Here is a 19,654-nt window from a genome sequence, read left to right on the forward strand (position 1 = left end):
TGAATATATGAAGTGATAAAAGGAAATTCAAACTATAAAGATCAATATTGCATAGAAACTTCTAACATAACATCTTTGAACCAAAGAATGTTAGATGTGATCAAAAAAGAAATGGAAAGATTAAACATCAATATCTTGAGTATCAATGAATTTTAATTAAATATAAGAGAATGGGTGACTAATTCAGATGATCATTGTCAGTCCAGAAAGTGAACTTTTAGACATTCTTTTCTAGACTTTGTCTTATACTCTTTCTTTATTAAAGCTTTTTATTTCTCAAAATATATGCATGGACAATTCTTCAACATTAGCCCTTTTAAATCTTGTGTTCCAATTTCCCCCCCTTCCCCCATGCTCTCCCCTAAATGGCAAGTAGTCCAATATATGTTACACATGATAGAAATATATGTTAAATCTAATATTTTTGGGGGGCATATGCAAAATAAAATGCAAGCAAGCAACAACAAAAACCACACTCAGTTCCCACAGTCCTCTCTCTGGGTGTAAATGGCTCTCTTCATCACTGAACAATTGGAACTGGTTTGAATCACCTCATTGTTGAAGAGAGCCATGCCCATCAGAATTGATCATCCTGACTTCGAGCCAAGATAGCGGAGAGGATACACACATCTATTTAAGCTCCTTCTTGCTCTCAGAATACTTTATTTCATGACAAGGCCTCAGAATTAGTGTTTGACTGAAAAAACTCACAAATAATTACCAACAGAAGATATCCTCAAAATTCGCCAGAAAAGGTCTGGTTTTGCTCATGGGCAAGGACAATTAGATTAGGTGCAGACTACAGGCAGGCAGGGAGAACACGGCAGATAGTGAGAGTATGGAAGGCAGCTTACACTGAACAGACCTGAGGAGGGTGGGATGTGATCTCAGCTGTTTCTGCAGGGAGAACTTTACCACAGTGTGGCTACTTTGCCCTGGCAGCAAGCCAGTAGATCAGCAGAAAAGCTAGGGTGTCCCGGGACCTGGCCACATCTACCCGGAGTGTCTCGGCTCACTCTCAGCATCTCAGAGTCTCAGAGCACAGATTCAGTGCAGCCATTGCTGTCCTGCTAGTACCTCACTGCTGCCCCCTGCAGGCTGTAGAGGAAGCTTGGTAATAACATCCAGCCCTGCCACAAAAAAGCAGACTGCATTTGTTTTGTTTTTGTTTTTGTTTTTTGTTGTTGTTGTTGTTGTTGTTGTTGTTGTTGTTGTTGTTGTTGTTAGTTTGTTTTCTTTGATTCTTCTTTGACAAAATGAGCAAAAAGTTAAAACATGCTCTAACTTCTGATAGCTTCTATATGAATAGAGAGCAGACTTTAAACCCGGAGGAGACTAAAAATAGACTGTCTCCAGATGAATCCCCAAAAGGGGATATAATCTGATCCTCAACACACAAGACTCTCATAGAAGAAATTAAAAAGGCTCTTACAAGAGAGCTAGAAGAAAAATGGAAAAAGGAAATGGAACTTTGGCAAGAGAGTCTGGATAAATGATCTCACTCATTTAAAGATAGAGTAGATAAAGAAATCAAATACTTGAAAAACAGAATTAATGAATTGGAAAAGGTAAACAATTCCAAGGAAAACAGAATTAGTGAATTGGAAAAAGAAAATAGCTCTCTAAAAAATAAAATTTGTGAAATGGAAAAAAAATCCATAGAACAAAACAATTCACTTAAAAACTGAATTGTACAATTAGAAAAAGAAATAAAAAAGTGAGTGAAAAAAATAATTCATTAAAAATCAGAATTCAACAAATGGAACTGAATGGCTTGAGGAAACACCAAGAGTCAGTCAAGCAAAACCAAAAAAATGAAACAATGGGGAAAAATGTCAAATACCTTCTTGAGAAAACAACAGACCTGGAAAATAGATTTAGGAGAGATAATCTGAGAATTATTGGACTTCCTGAAAAATATGAAGAAAAAAAGAGTCTGGACACTATTTTCCAGGAAATTATCAAAAAGAACTGCCCAGATGTTATAGAAACAGAGGGTAAATTAGACATTGAAAGAATTCATCAATCACCTACTGAAAAGGACTCTAAAATCAAAACTCCAAGAAATATTGTGGCTAAATTCCAGAACTATCAGACCAAGGAAAAAAATACTACAAGCTGCTAGAAAAAAAAAAAAAAAACAATTCAAATATAGAGGAGCCACAATAAGGATTACTCAGGCTCTAGCAGGATCTAGCAGGATTCACATTAAAGGATCAAAGGGCCTGGAGCCTGATATTTTGAAAAGCTAAGGAACTTGGTATGCAGCCATGAATAACTTACCAGCCAAAATGAGCATTTTGTTTTCCAGGGAAAAAGATAGACATTCAATGAAATAGGTGAATTTCATCTATTTCTGATGAAAAAAACGGAATTAAACAAAAAGTTTGATCTCCAAATATAGGACTCAAGCAAAACATAAAAGGGTAAAAAAAAATCTTGGGAACTATATTTCTATTATAAAGATACATAAAGAACATATATATAATTTGTTCTAGAAACTAGAGGTGGAAAGGAAATTGTACCAGAAAAAGGGTAAAGTGGGGGTACTACCATCTCATAAAGAGGCAAAGGATACCTATTATATCTGAGAAAAAGAAGGGAAGGTGATGACCATAGTATGTATCTTATTTACTCTCATTAGAACTGGCTTAAAGAGAAAAATATTAGACATATTCAATTTATGGAGAAACTTCTCCCACCTCATTGAAAAGTAGGAGGGGAAAAGTGAAAAGGGAAGGATTAAGCTAAGCAGGAGGGAATACAGAAATTGTTAGGAAAAGGGGTAAGAAAGGGGGAGGAATTTTAAGGTGGAGGGAGGGATGCTAAAAAGGGTGGGCTGTGAGAAGCAAGAAGTGCTCACAAATTTAATCCTGGGGAGGAGGGTAAGGGGGAATTAAAAGAGAAAAGCATAAGCAGGTGTTAACAAGATGGCAAGTAATATAGAATTAGTAATTTTAACCATAAATGTGAATGAGGTAAACTCCCCCATAAAGAGGAAGCAGTTAGCAGAATGGATTAAAAACCAGAATCCTAAATATATTGTTTACAGGAAACACACTTGAAGTAGGTCAATACATACAGCGTAAAGGTAAAAGGTTGGAGCAGAATCTACCATGCTTCAGGTGAAGTCAAAAAAGCAGGGGTAGCCATCCTGATCTCAGATCAAGCAAAAGCAAAAATTGATCTAATTAAAAGAGATAAGGAAGGGCACTATATCTTGCTAAAGGGTAGCATAGATAATGAAGCAATACAAATATTAAACATATATGCACCAAGTGGTGTAGCATCTAAATTCTTAAAAGAGAAATTAAGATTGCTGCAAGAAGAAATAGAAAATAAAACTATAATAGTGGGAGATCTTAACCTTACACTCTCAGAATTAGATAAATCAAACCACGAAATAAATAAGAAAGAAGTCAAAGAGGTAAATAGAATACTAGAAGTTATGTATGATAATCTTTGGAGAAAACTAAATGGAGACAGAAAAGAGTACACTTTCTTCTCAACAGTTTATGGAACCTATACAAAAATTGACCATATATTAGAACATAAAAACCTCAAATTCAAATGCAGAAAGGCAAAAATAGTAAATGCATCCTTTTCAGATCACAATGCAATGAAAATTACATTCAATAAAAAGCCAGGGGAAAATTAGACCAAAAAATATTTGGAAACTAAATAATCTCATACTAAAGAATGATTGGGTGAAACAGCAAATCATAGACATAATTAATAACTTCACCCAAGAAAATTACAATAATGAGACATCATACCAAAATATGTGGGATGCAGCCAAAGCAGTAATAAGGGGAAATTTTATATCTCTTGAGGCCTACTTGCATAAAATAGAGAAAGAGAAGGTCAATGAATTGGACTTGCAACTAAAAATGCTAGAAAAGGAACAATTTAAAAACTCCAATCAAACACTAAACTTGAAATTCTAAAAAAAAGGAGAGATTAATAAAATTGAAAGTAAAAAAAAACCTATTGAATAATTGATAAAATTAAGAGTTGGTTCTATGAAAAAAACAACAAAATAGATAAACCCTTAGTAAATCTGATTTAAAAAGGAAAGAGGAAAATCAAATTGTTAGTCTTAAAAATGAAAAGGGAGAACTTGCCATTAATGAAGAGGAAATTAGAGCAATAAGTAGGAATTACTTTGCCCAACTTTATGCCAATAAAGTTGATAACTTAAATGAAATGGAAAAATACCTTCAACAAAACAGCTTGCCCAGATTAACAGAGGAAGAAGTAAATTGGTTAAACAGTCACATCTTAGAAAAAGAAATAGAACAAAGCCATTAATCAACTCCCTAAGAAAAAATCCCCAGGACCAGATAGATTTACATGTGAATTCTACCCAACATTTAAAGAACAATTAACTCCAATGCTATATAAACTATTTGAAAAAATAGGGATTGAAGGAGTCCTACCAAACTCCTTTTATGACCCTGATACCTAAACCAGGTAGGCTGAAAACAGAGAAAGAAAATTATATATCAATCTCCCTAATGAATATTGATGCTAAAATCTTAAATAAAATATTAGCAAAAAGATTACAGAAAATCATCCCCAGGATAATACATTATGACCAAGTAGGATTTATACCAGGAATGCAGGGTTGGTTCAATATTAAGAAAACTATTAGCATAATTGACTATGTCAATAACCAAATTAACAAAAACCGTATGATCATCTCAATAGAAGCAAAAAAAGCATTTGATAAAATCCAACATCCATTCCTAATAAAAACACTTGAGAATATAGGAATAAATGGACTTTTCCTTAAAATAGTCAGGAGCATATATTTAAAACCATCAGTAAACATCATATGCAATGGGGATAAACTGGAGACAGGTTTTCTTAAAAGAGCAATGCAAAAAAAAAAAAAATAAGAAAACAATAGAATAGGAAAGGTGAAAGATCTCTCAAGAAAATTAGAGATGTCAAAGGAAAGTTCCATGCAAAAATGGACATGATACAAGATAGGAATTTACAAAAGCAGAAAAAATTTAAGAGATGGCAAGAATCTATATAAGGCCTTAATATCACTGATAATCCAAGAACCAAGCTATTGTGATTATTGATCTAGAGCCAGACATCCTGGAGAAGGAAATCAAGTGGATCTTAGGAAGCATTAAGGATAGAGGAAGTGTCAGAATTCCAGCTGAGCTATTTAAAATCATAAAAGATGATGCTATTAAAGTGCTATTATGTCAGCAAATTTGGAAAACACAATTATGGCCAATGGATTAGAAATGATCAGTTTATATCCCAATTCTAAAGAAGGGCAATGCTAAAGAACATTCATAGTGGTAGACAATTGCACTCATTTCACATGCCAAAAATATTGTGTGTAAGATTCAGCAAGATAGATTTCATATATTTCAACAATATGTGAACCAAGAATTACCAGAATAGGTAAGAATAGTCCAGTTTTTCAAGAGGCAAGGGAACTAAAACCCAAAGTGCCAGCATTTGTTGGATTATGGAGAAAGCAAAAGAGTTCCAGAAACACATCTAGTTCTGCTTCTTCAACTACACTAAAGCCTTTGAGTAGGTAGATCACAACAAAATGTGGCAAGACCTCAAAGTAATAGAAGTATGAGATCATTTTACTTGTATCCTGAGGAACCTACTAAGAAGCAACAATTAGAACCAAACACAAAACAACTAATTGGTTTAAGATTGGAAAGGGAGCATGACAAGGCAATATCTAGTGTCATCTTATTTAATTTATATTCACATTATCTAGAATAATGTTTTTGCTCACCAAAGATCTCATTATGCAATTTAACCATGAAATCAAAACGAAAATTTGGTTGATTTAATAATAATAGTCCAATTTTTATAAAATCTTTATAAGTAGTATCTTTTATCAAGAAAATGTTATCAATTCAGAAAGGCCTAGAGGGATTTACATGAACTGAAGCTAAGTGAAGTGAATAGAACCAAGAAATTATTGTACACAACAAAAGAAAATTAAGCAATGATCAATTCTGACAGATGTGGCTCTTTTCAACAACGAGGTGATTCAGGCCAATTGCAATAGACTTCTAATGGAGAGAACTCCATCTGAATGCAGAGAGAGAACTATAGAGACTGAAAGTGGATCACAACATAGTATTTTTACCTTTTTTGTTGTTTGATTACTTTTTGTTTTCCTTCTCAATTTTTTTTCCTTTTTGATCTGATATTTCTTGTGTAGCATGATAATTGTGGAAATATGCATAGACGATTGCACATGTTTAACATATATTGGATTACTTGCTGTCTATGGAAAAGGGTGGGGGGAGAGGAAGAAAATTTTGGAACAAGATTTTGCAAGGATGAATGTTGAAAACTATCTTTGCATATATTTTGGAAATAAAGAGCTATTATTTTTTTAAAAATCAAGAATTTTTATTTCAGTTCTTAAAATAGCTCTTTTTCCCCTGAGGGAACTGAGGTTAAGTGACTTGCCCACAGTCACACAGTTAGGAAGCTTTTAAGTGTTCGAAGCCAAATTTGAACTCAGGTCCTCCTGACTTCAGGGCTGGTGCTCTATCCACTGCGCCACTTAGCTGCTCCCTAGAATAGATCTTAGAATAGTCTTGAGAATCTTGTTAGTAAGTAACATGGAAACAAATTTTAATAGCCTGAACCTAGAAACTGGTTTAAATATTATGGAGAATAATATGGCAATATTCAAAAAGTGGCAAAACAGATCAAATTTCTGACCTTGCTGTGCCAGTATTAGAAATTTTATAAAAATAAAAAGGAAAAATAAAATCTCACTATACAAAAATATTCATAGACTATTCTATTCATACCAAAAAGTTGAAAGGAAAATCCACACACCCAACAAATAGAGAAGGGCTATAATATATCATTCAGTCAATAAAACACTTTCTCCCTATTAAAGTCATGTTGCAAAAGAAAGCATAGATCTCTCCCCCCAAAAAAAAATTCCTCAAGAAAAATAAAGTTTAAAACAAGTATGCTTCAATCGTCAGACACAATCAGTTCTTTCTCTGGATATGGATAGCATTTTTCATCATAAGTCCTTCCGAATAGTCTTGGATCATTATATTGCTGAGAATAGTAAAGTCATTCACAGCTGATCATCTCAGAATATTGCTATTATTTTGTACACAGTACATTTCATTTTGCTTGAGTTCATGGAAGACTTTCCAGGTTTTTCAGAGAGCATTCTGTTCATCATTATAATCATATACCACAATTTTTTCAGTTATTATCTGATAGATGGGCATCCTTTCAATTTCCAATTCTTTGCCCTAAGAGCTGCTATAATTATTTTTGTATATTTAGGTTCTCTTTGTATTTATAACCTCTTTTGAGATTCATGCCCTGTAAGTGCTATTATTAGGTCAAGGAATATACATGATTTTATAGCCCACTGAACATATTTTTGGATTATTTATCAACAGGAAAATACAATAAATGCTTCTTAAGGTCTTATTAAACACCAGGCACTGTGATAAATGCTGTGGATACAAAGACATAAGTGAAATGTACATCTCAAGGAGCCTACATTCTAGTAAGAGAGACATGTACACGCATAAGTGTTTATAGCAGAAATACAAAATGAATACAATTAAGTTTGGGAAGAGGGAGCAGAAATAACTGGAGTAATTATCAGAAATGTCTTCATTAAAAGGTAGGGCTTATATCGAGTTTTTTAATATTAATTTTTCTGATTTTTTTTTCATTTAATCAGCATTTTTTCCTCTCTTCCAAGCCCCCTATTACTCCATGGAACAAGCAAGCAAAATTCTTATAATAAACATACCTAATCAAATATAACAAATCTTTACATTTGTCATATCTAAAAATGCATGTTTCATTAGGCCTCTTATATAAATATATGATAATATTAATATTATATAATGATAATTATAATATTAAATTATATATATGCTATATATATAATTTATAATATATAAATATAAATATTAGGCCTCTTATATAACACCTATCAAGAGACAACAAATTTATCATCAATCCTCTGGAAATATAGTTGGCTGATCACTGCAGACTTCTTAAATCTTTCCAAATTGTTTGTCTTTATGTTGTTATATAAAGTATTTAATAAAGAATTTATAAATTTATAATTATATATAAATTTATAAATTCTTCTTCTGGCTCTGCTTACTTCATTCTGCATCAGCTTAAATGAGGCTTCCCTAATTTTTCTAAAACAATCCCTTAGCCATTTTTTATGGCACAATAGAATTACATTTTATTTATGTGTCATAATTTGCTCATCTATTCCCCAATTGAAGGACACACACTTAGTTTCCCAATTCTTCACTACTACAAAAAAGCTGCTATAAATATTTAATACACGTGTCCTTTTTTTTCCTTTTTTAATCTTTTTAGAGTACATATTAGTGGTTTTACTATATCAAAAGTTAAGCATAATTTGGTGACTTTGGGGGCATAATTCCAAATTGTTTTTGAAAATGGTTTCATCAATAGTGCATTAGTGTGGCTGTTTTCCTGCAGTCCCTCCACCTCCTAAAATTCTCTCTTTTTGTATCTTAGCTGAATAGCTCATTCTACAGTAATAAAATTAATTACTCTTTAATTATTGAGAATAGAACAAACCCAAAATCCACAAAAATGGTCAATAAATGTCCTATTTCTTAAATTACACAAATCAAACCTTTGAAATATAGGACAGGGCAAAGAGACAGTCACAGAAAAAAAAATTATAAGCAAAAAAATAGCTGTTAACAAAATATTGTCCAATTAAGCAAACCATATCTTTAAATTTTAGTAGATGGAAAAACTATATATATATATATATATATATATATATATATACACATATATATATATATAATATATATATGTTATATATATTATATATATATGTATGTGTGTATATATATATATATATATATACATACACATATATATGTATATATATATGACTAAACTTAGACTAACCATATGACCCTTGGCAAGTCACTTAGCCCTATTTGCCTCAGTTTCTTCATTTATAAAATGAGCTGGAGAAGGAAATAGAAAAGCATTCTAGTATTTCTGCTAAAAAAGCCCCAGATGGGGTCACAAAAAATCAGACACAACTAAAATGACTGAGTAAAAACATAAATACTCCAATAAATCAAGTAGAGGAAAAAAGGAGAGAAAAATGAAAACTCCAAATAAGGAAGAGTTGTTTTTTTTTTTAAGTAAACAAATTAATCCTTTATCAATAAATGGTAACTCTACCTATTAAAATCCAAAATAATCTCAAAAGATGTTCTACCTGAATGTCCCAATGGCATTTCAAACAACACATACAAAAGAAAATGTATTTTTGCCCATAAACCCATTCCTTTTTTAAGGGCACGACCATTCTTCAAAGCTTCAAAGTTTACAGTCTTAGCACCCTATTCCAATCGTTATTCTTCCACATTCCCCATCCCATCAGTTGCCCCATTGTCATATCTATCCTCTAAAGAATACCTCCTCTGTGTCCCCTTCTGTCTGCTTATGTGGACTCCATGTTAGTTCAGCACTTCCCATCTTTCCCTTCTCCAATCTGTCCTCATAGATTTGTTAATAGAATATGCATGGGCCCAGATTAGATTATGTCACTTGATCAAAAAATTTTAATAGCTCCTTTTTGCCCTCAGAATAAGAACTCCTTTGCTTTAAATTTAAAACCCTTCAAGGTTTAGATCCAGACTACCTTCCTAGACTTCTTTCTAATAATCCTCTTTATTCACTTAACAGATAAAAGTAACCTAATTTCTGCTCCTCAAATTTGACATTCTATATCCTGTTCTACTGTTTTTATACAGGCTTTCTAGAATGCCAGGAATATACTCCCTTCTCGCCTATGCTTTTCAGAAGCTTTAGTTTCCTCCAAGGCTAAGATGAAGTGCTAACTCCTACAGAAAATATTTCCTAATCTCTCTGGATAATACTTTCCCTCTCCTAAAATTATTTGGCATTTTCTCATTTTTATAAATTGTGTATCCCATGTATAGTAAAGTGTAAGCAACCTCTTAAGGAATGGATCAAGTTTGCCATGCATATAATAGCCTTTTTTGAATTGAATTCAAAATCATGGGATCCTAGATTTGGATCTGGAAGGGCTTTTTAAGGCTATCTGATCAATATTCTCATTTTACTGATGAGAAAATTAAAAGGATTAAGCGATTTGACCAAGTTTATATGAGGAATAAGTAGCTAAACTAGGATTTAAACACAGGTCCTCTGAAACCAAAGCCAATCTTTTTTCTAATTTACCACATTACCTCAATATTATTACCAACAGGAAAAGGGGGGGAAAAAACTAAACCAATCATAGAGATACATACAGTGTCTTTAATACAGAACAAATAAAATTGGACAAAAAAAAGAAAAACAAAGAAGAGAACACAAAAACAGATCTTAATCAAGGAAACAATCTCTGACATGTTTCAGGGAGAAGTTGGACGAACAAGTTAAAGCTATAGCAGCTGATAACATGCATGGTCTGTATCCTTAAAGAGAATAGGTACACAAATCAGTTCCAATGAAACAATAATGAACTGAACCAGCTACGCCCAGTGAAAGAATTCAGGAAGATGACTAAGAACCATTACATTGAATTCCCGGTCCCTATATTTTTGCCTGCCTGCATTTTGGATTTCCTTCACAGGCTAATTGTACAACATTTCACAGTCTGATTCTTTTTGTACAACAAAATAACGGTTTGGTCATGTATACTTATTGTGTATCTAATTTATACTTTAATGTATTTAACATCTACTGGTCATCCTGCCATCTAGGAGAGGGGGTAGGGGGAAGGAGGAGGGAAATTGGAACAAAAGGTTTGGCAATTGTCAATGCTGTAAAATTACCCATATATATAACTTGTAAATAAAAAAAAACTATTTAAAAAAAATAAATTAAAAAAAAAGAAAGAATAGGTATAAGAGATGAAGAAGAGCCAAGCACCAGGACAATACACAAAGAGTTGAAGAAGTTTGGAGGCTCCTAAACCCAGACTTTTCTGAGTCCAGAGAAGATAAACATAAGAAGAAACAATGATTTGATGTAGTGCATGATGTGTCACTTTCTCAGCTGTTCAGGTCTACAAGACAGAATTATAGAAAACAAAAGGAGACCATGATTGGCAAGCCTGCATTTCTCCTCCATTTGTTGGTTTAACCTAATAGAAGCATACAGAGATGAGGGACATCTTGGCTACTACAACCTTAGCATCTGACAGGAATATTTAAGGATCCTGAGCAGACAAATAGAATCCAACTCTCTAAGAATAGAATCTATAATAAAAAGGCAAAAGACATTTTAAATTCAATAATTTCAATAGGAGCACAGTAATAAATTGAGTAGATTTCTTGCTTCATGATTATGGCAAGGGATAAAATCCATCCCCATGAGTAGATGAAGTCAAGTGAAGTCAGGTGAAATTATAGCTCATAAGAGATCAGAAATTGATAAACTGGAAAATCAGGGTATTCAAGGAGACCGCCAGTATATATGGAAATTCCCAAAGTGAAGGACAGACACTGCTTGGGATTAAAAGACTTGTGGTCTTTATATTGAACTTCTTAAGGAGTGGAAATAGCCTATAAATGATGGCAACAAGATTCTGGACCAGGTAATAGAGAGATGGAGTGAACTGCAAATCAGGAGAAGGTGCTGAATGATAGTCACAAAGAATGTGTTTGAAATTAATAGCCTTTCCTCATCCACCTATTGGTCATGAGATTTTTTTCTCATCAATTATCTTGTATTTATACAGCTGTGTCCAGGTTTTTATTACCCCAGTAGAATGTAATCTTCTGGGTCTTTTTATCTTTAAATCCCTCACACCTAATATAATACATAGTTTATAACACATACAAGTTGAGACTTGTTTAATTGAACTGAGTAGTAATTGATAGCTTCTAATAAATCAAATCCCTCTTTCCATATGACTGCCCTTCAAATGTCTGAAAACTAACATGTCCCACTAGAATATTCTCTTCTCTGGACTAAATATATAGTTTCTTTGATCCATCCTCATATGACACAGTCTCTCAAAACCCTTCATCATTCTGATTTTGCTCCTCTGGATGATTTCTAGATTATCAAAGTCCTTAAATTAGAGTGAAGATTATACTATGAGATGAGAACAGAGAATAGTACAGAGGTATTCTTCCCCTTCTTATTCTAAAAGTTAAGCCTTTCCTAATGTAATCCAAGATTGAATTAAGCTTTTTTGGTTGCCATATCATCCTGCTGACCCAAATTGAGATTGTAGTCTAAGACCCACAGGTTTTTTCAGACAAACTGATATCTAACCATGCTCTCTCCATCCTATATTGGTAAAATTAATTTTATTTACAACAGTAAGACATGACATTTATCCCCATTTTATCTTATTAGGTCTAGTATGACACTTTAGCCTGGCAAGATCTTTTTAGATCTTGACTAATATCCAAGATGGCAATTATCTCTCACAATTTAATGCTGTCTAAAGATTTGATGAGCATGCTGTGTGTGCCTTTATCCAATTCACTGATAAAATTAAACTCTCCAGGTCCTATTTCTGACTTGTGAAGTGATCAGATTGATTCTATAATCAATTTTAAAAATTGATTCTATTTTCAGTTAATGGATATTGTCTTGTTACTTCCTAAATTATGGTTCCTTGACTCTGAATTTAGTTCAGAATTTAGCTGGTCTGCAATGCACATTTAGAAATCCAGTTCCCCTGATAATCACTAATCTATTTTTGTCTCAAGGGAATCTTACCCTTAAGGGATATGCATAGATATCAGGGAGTCTGGTCTAGTATCTTTACCCCACTAAGCTATACTCTGGTTTGCTAGGAGCCAAAAAGTATCTAACCTTGCATGTTGTTTTAAACAAGGAATATTTCTTAGTCACAGGAGGGGGGGGGGGGATTAACACTAGCCCTTCATTCCCAATTTTCAACCAATCATATTGCTCCCCATGCCTCAGCTCTGTAGCTAATCCATAATGATTTAGTTATTCATGATGTTGAGCCAATCATAACTTGTTCTTACTTACAAAATTCTGTTCTTTGTTCTGAACTCCCAAAAATTATTTAAGAGAGCAGTTTCCCTCTTAGTTTTGCTGAGAAGTTAGGGTCCCATGTATTGATAAATTCTCACTTTATTAATAAATTAATGATGTTCAAAAATCTGTGCCTCAGTTTAACTTATTTTGACTGTGACATATGTATTAGCTATGTGATCTTGTAAAGGAAAAAAATAAGGAAAACCACTCACAGAATCTGGGATCACTTCCTGAAAGACTTCCTGACAAACTAACATTAAATGATTATTCTTGGAATTTAGCCATTTGACATTACAATCCATCTAATTGTAATAACAGTAGTCCTCATCTCTACATATTTTCCAAATGGCATGAAATGCTTTATCAGGAGCTTTGCTAAAAATCTAGGTAAATAATATTTTCAGCATACTCAATCTAATAGTTTGATAATGAAATTTTAGTTATATATCTGAGAAAATTTCTCATGCTTTCCTTGCAGATAAGATGGAGAGATATAAGCTAGGTTTTAATAATGTTAGATGAATTTGGAAATGGTTCAATAATGACAATAAAAGAATACTAGTTAAAAAGGATGGCCAAGTGAAGCATTTGTCTGGGGTGCTCAAAGTTGAGGACTACCAAAAATATATATAAAACAAGCTTCTATTATTCCAAATGCATCATACCACTATCTTAAAGAAGTACTATATATTGTCTTGCTTCAGACAGAGAATAGCTACTTATATTACTATTCCTCAATACAGTTTAGTTCTAGAAGCAACGATGAAATCAGATAGTAAAATACAATAACTACTATATATTGATCAATATTGGTGATTAAATTTCAAAAGAATATGGATAAATATATTCATGAGAAAAAGACTGGAGTGAATAAAAAGAAATGGACAAAATCAAAAATAACTTATCTGGTTCAAGATTGTAAATAGGCTCATTTTCTTTTAAGTTTGAACAGGTTTATACTTGGTAGAAATTAGCTTAAGAATGGATACTTATTACATATTATGTAAGTTGAATATTAAGGTAATTTTTCTCCTCCTAAAAATTACTTTAGGTCATTTATTGCCTATTGCTTTCTGAATTATTTCAAAGAATAAGTTTAAATACAGAAGATGTTACAGAATTCACTATTTTATGTTACTAATATATAATGGTGTATTTCTTTTAAAAATACATTTACTGCAGGCCCCAGTTATTTCTTCTTAAATGATACAAATTGGAAGTCCCAATTATTTCTTGATTCCACACATCTACTTGACCAGTTAACCTCACCTAATTCACTGGATAGTACATAAGACTTCATGTCTGATAGACCTAAGTTCAAGTTTTGTCTTAGACATTTACTTGTTTTGTAACTCTGGACAAGTTATTTCATTCCTCTGTATCTCAGTTTCCTCATCTCTAAAATGAGTGGAGCAAAAACTAATCTACATTCCAGAGAATTAGTGACAAAGCATGTTGACCACCTCCTGAAAGAGAGATGAAGGACTCAAAATGCAGAATAAGACATGGCCAATGCAGGAATTTGTTTTATTTAATGATGTATATTTGTTATAAGGCTTGTTTTGTGTTTTGTTCTGTTTTGTTTCGCCAGTTAAAGAGAGGGAAATGGGAGAGAAAAATCAACACATGATTGTTAAGTTAAGAAAAGTTAAGAAATAAATAAAAGGATTGGACTCAAAAGACCTCTAAAGTATCTACTGGTGCTAAATCTATGTTTCTATGATCCTATAGCCTTAAGTTCTTCATGCATTGACTAAAAGAAAGCAGTTAATAGCAATTCAGTAATTCATTTCTGTTGTTGAATTCTATATATAATGTCTTAATCTAAGGCAGTTCCTGCTATTCCAGGATAGGAAAGCTTAGTATAGAGAATAAAGTTTCCCCAATGGGACTCCACTGAGCTGTGAGTATGTTGTTAGGCTAAACAAAATTAGTGCTTAAGTTAATTAAACTGCCAGTGCTTCAGTTTTCCAGGAATTAAAGTTGGCTTCAAAGACAGTCATTTAGACCTGTCAAAAAGAAAGTATCCTAGATGGTATCAGTATTTAACTATAGAAGGAATGAAACTAGATGAAGTATTAGCATCATTGATGATAAGACTTCTGAGATAAGATTTCAGTTCAATGTTTCCACGACAAAGAAAAACACTTGAATACATGTACAAATTTTGTTCTTCATAATCAAAATGCTGTTACTATAATTACTTTCTATCAATTTGAATGTGGATTAATAATACTTATGAAAAAATAAGACCTCTTAATTTCTGAATTCATCAAAAGTTTAAATACATAAAAGAACACTACTAAAAATTGTGAATACCTTGTATAAAAAACTAAAATGTAGACAGGTATTACATCTAATCTTCTAAGGGAAGATGATGGTTTGAAAAATATTACAAAAATAAGCTGATGAATATTTCAGTAGGATGCTAAACTATGTCTGTATCATTCATAGCTTACAATTTTATCTTGGGAGTTGTTTCATGCTTGTTTTATTTTCCACTCATCAGCTTTTTTCTGGTAATGAAGGAGAAAAAGTAAAATTGAGAAGTTTGTCGGTCATATATTAAAGCCAGCTTCCTTTTTACTGAAACTAGTGAAAATAGCTCAGACATATATCTCTTTTAATCTTATCTCCCCTTATTTGTTTCTAATATGAACCTATTTAATACAAGAAAATGTGTCTAAGTTGTATAATCTTAGTAAGTTATAATTTTTAATAAATAAATGAAAAATATGAGAGCTAGTAAACTAAAGGATGTTTACAAAGCTGAATTATTGGGACAGCTGGGTGGTGCAGTGGATAGAGTGGCGGCCTTGAAGTCAGGAGGACTTGAGTTCAAATCCAGCCTCAGACATTTAATATAACCTAGTTATGTGACCCTGGGCAAGTTACTTAACCTCAATTGCCTCAGTAAAAAAGAAAAAGAAAAAGTTGAGTTATTTAAAGCTATCTTGTTAGACTAAAGGTACAAAGTCAAATTAGACAGTATTGCCTATCCCTCTCTTATCTGAAGTTCTTCTTGATGCAAAAGAAGTATTTTCATAAAGGCTTTAATTACCTAAAAATAATTTTCAGATAACATAGCTTGGTTTCATTTTTGGATTGTGATAAGTTTCCCCTTTGTTCTTTACATAAAAGGAATAAAAATTTGCTAGTAAGTTTCAAGAAATAGTTCAGACAATAATAGAAATTAGGAGCTAAATGCTATAGTCATTAAAAGGATCTTGTGAAATAAAAGATGTGAAAGTGATTTGAAAAATGAAGTCATATTCAAAACCAGGACAAAACATTGAAATTTACACAAATATGTCTGTCACTGTCCATGGAAATTAAGTAAAAATTTCCTAGAAAATCCTTACTTTTATTATGAAACTACAAGAACAATGTACTAGTATACTCCTAACCCATTTTACACATAGGACATAATAAGGGAAATAATGTGACATTCCTAGAGTATAGGAGATCATTAGTAGCAATGAAAAGCAATAGAGAGTTTATGCCAGAAGCTGAGATTGACTAGGAAATGGTTGAGAAGCAATCAAGGATACAAAATTATGGAGGCAATGATAAGAGACATGTTTAATGTTGCTTTTCTAAATGCTCTGTTCTCTGAGGCACATAGTTTTTTGAGGGGTGGGAGAAAGTGATCAATCACATCTTATTGTAAAGGTTCAAACCCTCCAATAGACTGGAGCACAAAGAAAACATACTTTTCCAATACAAGGGTATTCTTTTATCTGATCTTTACAATAGTCCTGGGAGGTAAACAACTGGTTTAATGTGTTATCTAACACATAGATATAGATATAGATATAGTTTAATTAATAATTGTTTAACTCAAAAGGAATAAATCTCAAGCAATCAAAACTATTTATTGTCTGCAATGTTCTTGTGGTAGAAATACTGCAACTCCTTCACAAGAGACTGATGATATAGTTGATGAGAGAAAAGATACATCACAGCAATTCAAAACTATTGATCTATCACATGCCAAATGACAGCATAAACATAACAAATATAAAAGCTCTGAAAAGAAAAAGATTTGCAGAAGCCACAAAGAGTTATAAAGATAAAATGTAATCTGGGTCTTGAAGGATGATGCAGACATGACACAGTCCTGGGTCTGAAGTCTATGGAGAGCCTAGGTTTTTGTTCTTACTCTACTGCTACGACCTATGTGACCTTAGACAAATCACTTCTGCTCTCTGTGACTCAATTTCCTTATTATCAGTTTAGAAGCCTGGACCAGATGATCCAAGGTCCCTTCCAGTCTTAAACTCTGTGATTCTTTCATTTGAGCAGGGAAATGGGCACAGGAAATAGAGGGAACAAATCCATGGAAGTAGGAGTTCTTGTCAGGTAGTTCAGGTAAGTGAACAAAGATTGGCTGGAGCAGAGTTTATGGAGGGGAATAGTAGTTGCTAAAGATGGTAAACTAAGATACTAGAAAAGCATCAAGCACCAAAATTAAGTTCTTTATCATGTATGTAACATGATAAAACAGGTAGCTTCGGAAAGGCCAGACTGGCAGCAGTGTGCAAAACAGAACGGCACATACTGACAGAAGATAGACTAGCTAGGAGCACAAAGAGACCTTAAAAGGAGTGAAAGACAACAGCAAAACATATAAAAAAATTAAGGAATAATAAATACCATCAGAGCCAAGCCTAGAAATAGGCAAAATAATCAGCTACCCAAACCACAGTATGACAGGTGCTTAACAGAGGGAGCGGCAGTTTTTAATTCTGCTTTTTAAAAGTGTGAATATTTTTAGTGTCAGAAAATATTTCAATAATTTTTACATTTGATGAGAGTCTAAATCCAGGTGCTAACAACAGAAATGAAAAGAAAGGAGGCATTATAAGTTTGAGAAGCATCACAGACATATGGTCAGAGTGCTTAAGCTGAAACCAGGAAGACCTAGTTGAAATCAAATCCTGATTATTATACTTAAAGATTGTGTAATATTAAGATGCTTAACATTCTAATTCTCATTTAAAATGAGGATTATAAAACTTGTAGTATCTAATTGAAGGAATGTCATGAGGTTCAAATAAAATAATGAATGTAAAATGCTTTGCAAACTTTATAGCATTATATAAACTTTAACAATGATGAAGAAGAAAAAATCAACAAGACTTGATTACAAAATAAATAGCAGAGGAATCAGTCATAACATATACATATTACCTGAGATTTGCTATAAAAACAGGGAAAAATATAACAGGGGAAAATAATGTAGTTATATTACTGCTGATCCCACAAATACATGTCAAATTTCATACATTGTTTCCCTAACTTCCCACCAATGAATGATACAACAGAGATAAAATAAGAATAAATATACAACTGGGCATAAATAGGTACACCAAGAAATAAACAAAAACCATAGTCAGGATTTTGAGCTATTTAATAAAGTTAATTTGCCATTGTTTCAGTGAAGAGTTTCTATGAGAGTATGTACATTTGCTTCTTGAATGTCTAAATTTCAAATAAATCAGTTAAAGTGTTCTTAGAAACATATATATGAAAAAAAAAATATATATATATATATGTTTTCTTCTTTAAAAAACAAAACTAAAACAAAACTAAGAGAAAACATACTTTAAAAATACTTTTCTTTGACTCTTTTTCCAAAGAAATAGAAATGGGTATACCTGATTTCCATGCAGGTCCAATACATCCAGACTTTTCAGATTATCCAGATTTGAAATTTTCTTAATCCTGAAACATTTAAGTTTTGACAAAAGTTGCTTTTCATTGATAAAAAAGCAATTTATAAACTTTATCCCCAGAAAAAAATCTTTAGAAATCTATTTTCCATCTTGTTTTGACTTACATGTCAGAATAAAATTTTATTTTCCATATTTATTCAATTATTCAAAAAAGTTTTCATCTTAGCATAAAATGTCAAGACTTAGAAGGCACCTTTGATATCATCTAGTGGTCCCTCAATCTTATCAATTATTATTCACATTATAGTTATTATAGTTATTATATATATATTATATATAGTTATTAAAGATAAAACTGAATTGACTGATCACTTCTAGCTGTTGTATTTGAGAGTATGTTTGCAGTCAGGAAGATCAATGTTCAAATATGACCTTATTCATTACTATGTGACCATAGGTAAATCATTGACTCTTAGTTTCCCTATCTATAAAACAGGGATAATACCTAAAGTTCTTGTTTCACAGAGTAGCTACAAGAAGTAGCTTTGCAAGTCATAAAGCAGAATATTAGGCTGTTTTATAACCAAAAATATATATGATATAGATATACCTCATTTAAAACAAGTCATAATCTTGGATTTTGAATTAATTTTTATGTGAATACATTTTTCCCAAATCAATTCACATTTTCCCATTGATATACATTATAATTTCAAAGATATTATAAATTCCTATGGAAAATTATATTAGTAAATCATAAAAATTATATCTTAAAATACAGCAAAACTTCCAAAATCACATTCAAGAGAAATGAAATAACTTTGTTATATTAAGAACTAATATTCTTTGTCATATTCTATCAAGATATTAAATACTGTAGTATTTTACATATCTGTCTTTATCTCATGATACTCTCT

General features: G+C 32.2%; 1 protein-coding gene across 3 annotated transcripts in view; it reads right to left on the reverse strand.

Moving 5' to 3' along the window:
• Nucleotides 1-19,654, reverse strand: part of LRRC49 (leucine rich repeat containing 49) — a 189,719-nt gene that overhangs the window by 146,672 nt on the left and 23,393 nt on the right. For all 3 annotated transcript variants that reach the window (XM_051980750.1, XM_051980751.1, XM_051980749.1), the window contains one exon: nt 18,720-18,786. In XM_051980750.1, the coding sequence (XP_051836710.1) occupies nt 18,720-18,786 (67 nt within the window). The remainder of the gene's footprint in view (nt 1-18,719; nt 18,787-19,654) is intronic.

This window comes from Antechinus flavipes, chromosome 2 (genome assembly GCF_016432865.1).
Source record: "Antechinus flavipes isolate AdamAnt ecotype Samford, QLD, Australia chromosome 2, AdamAnt_v2, whole genome shotgun sequence".
In the NCBI taxonomy this organism is placed as follows: domain Eukaryota; kingdom Metazoa; phylum Chordata; class Mammalia; order Dasyuromorphia; family Dasyuridae; genus Antechinus; species Antechinus flavipes.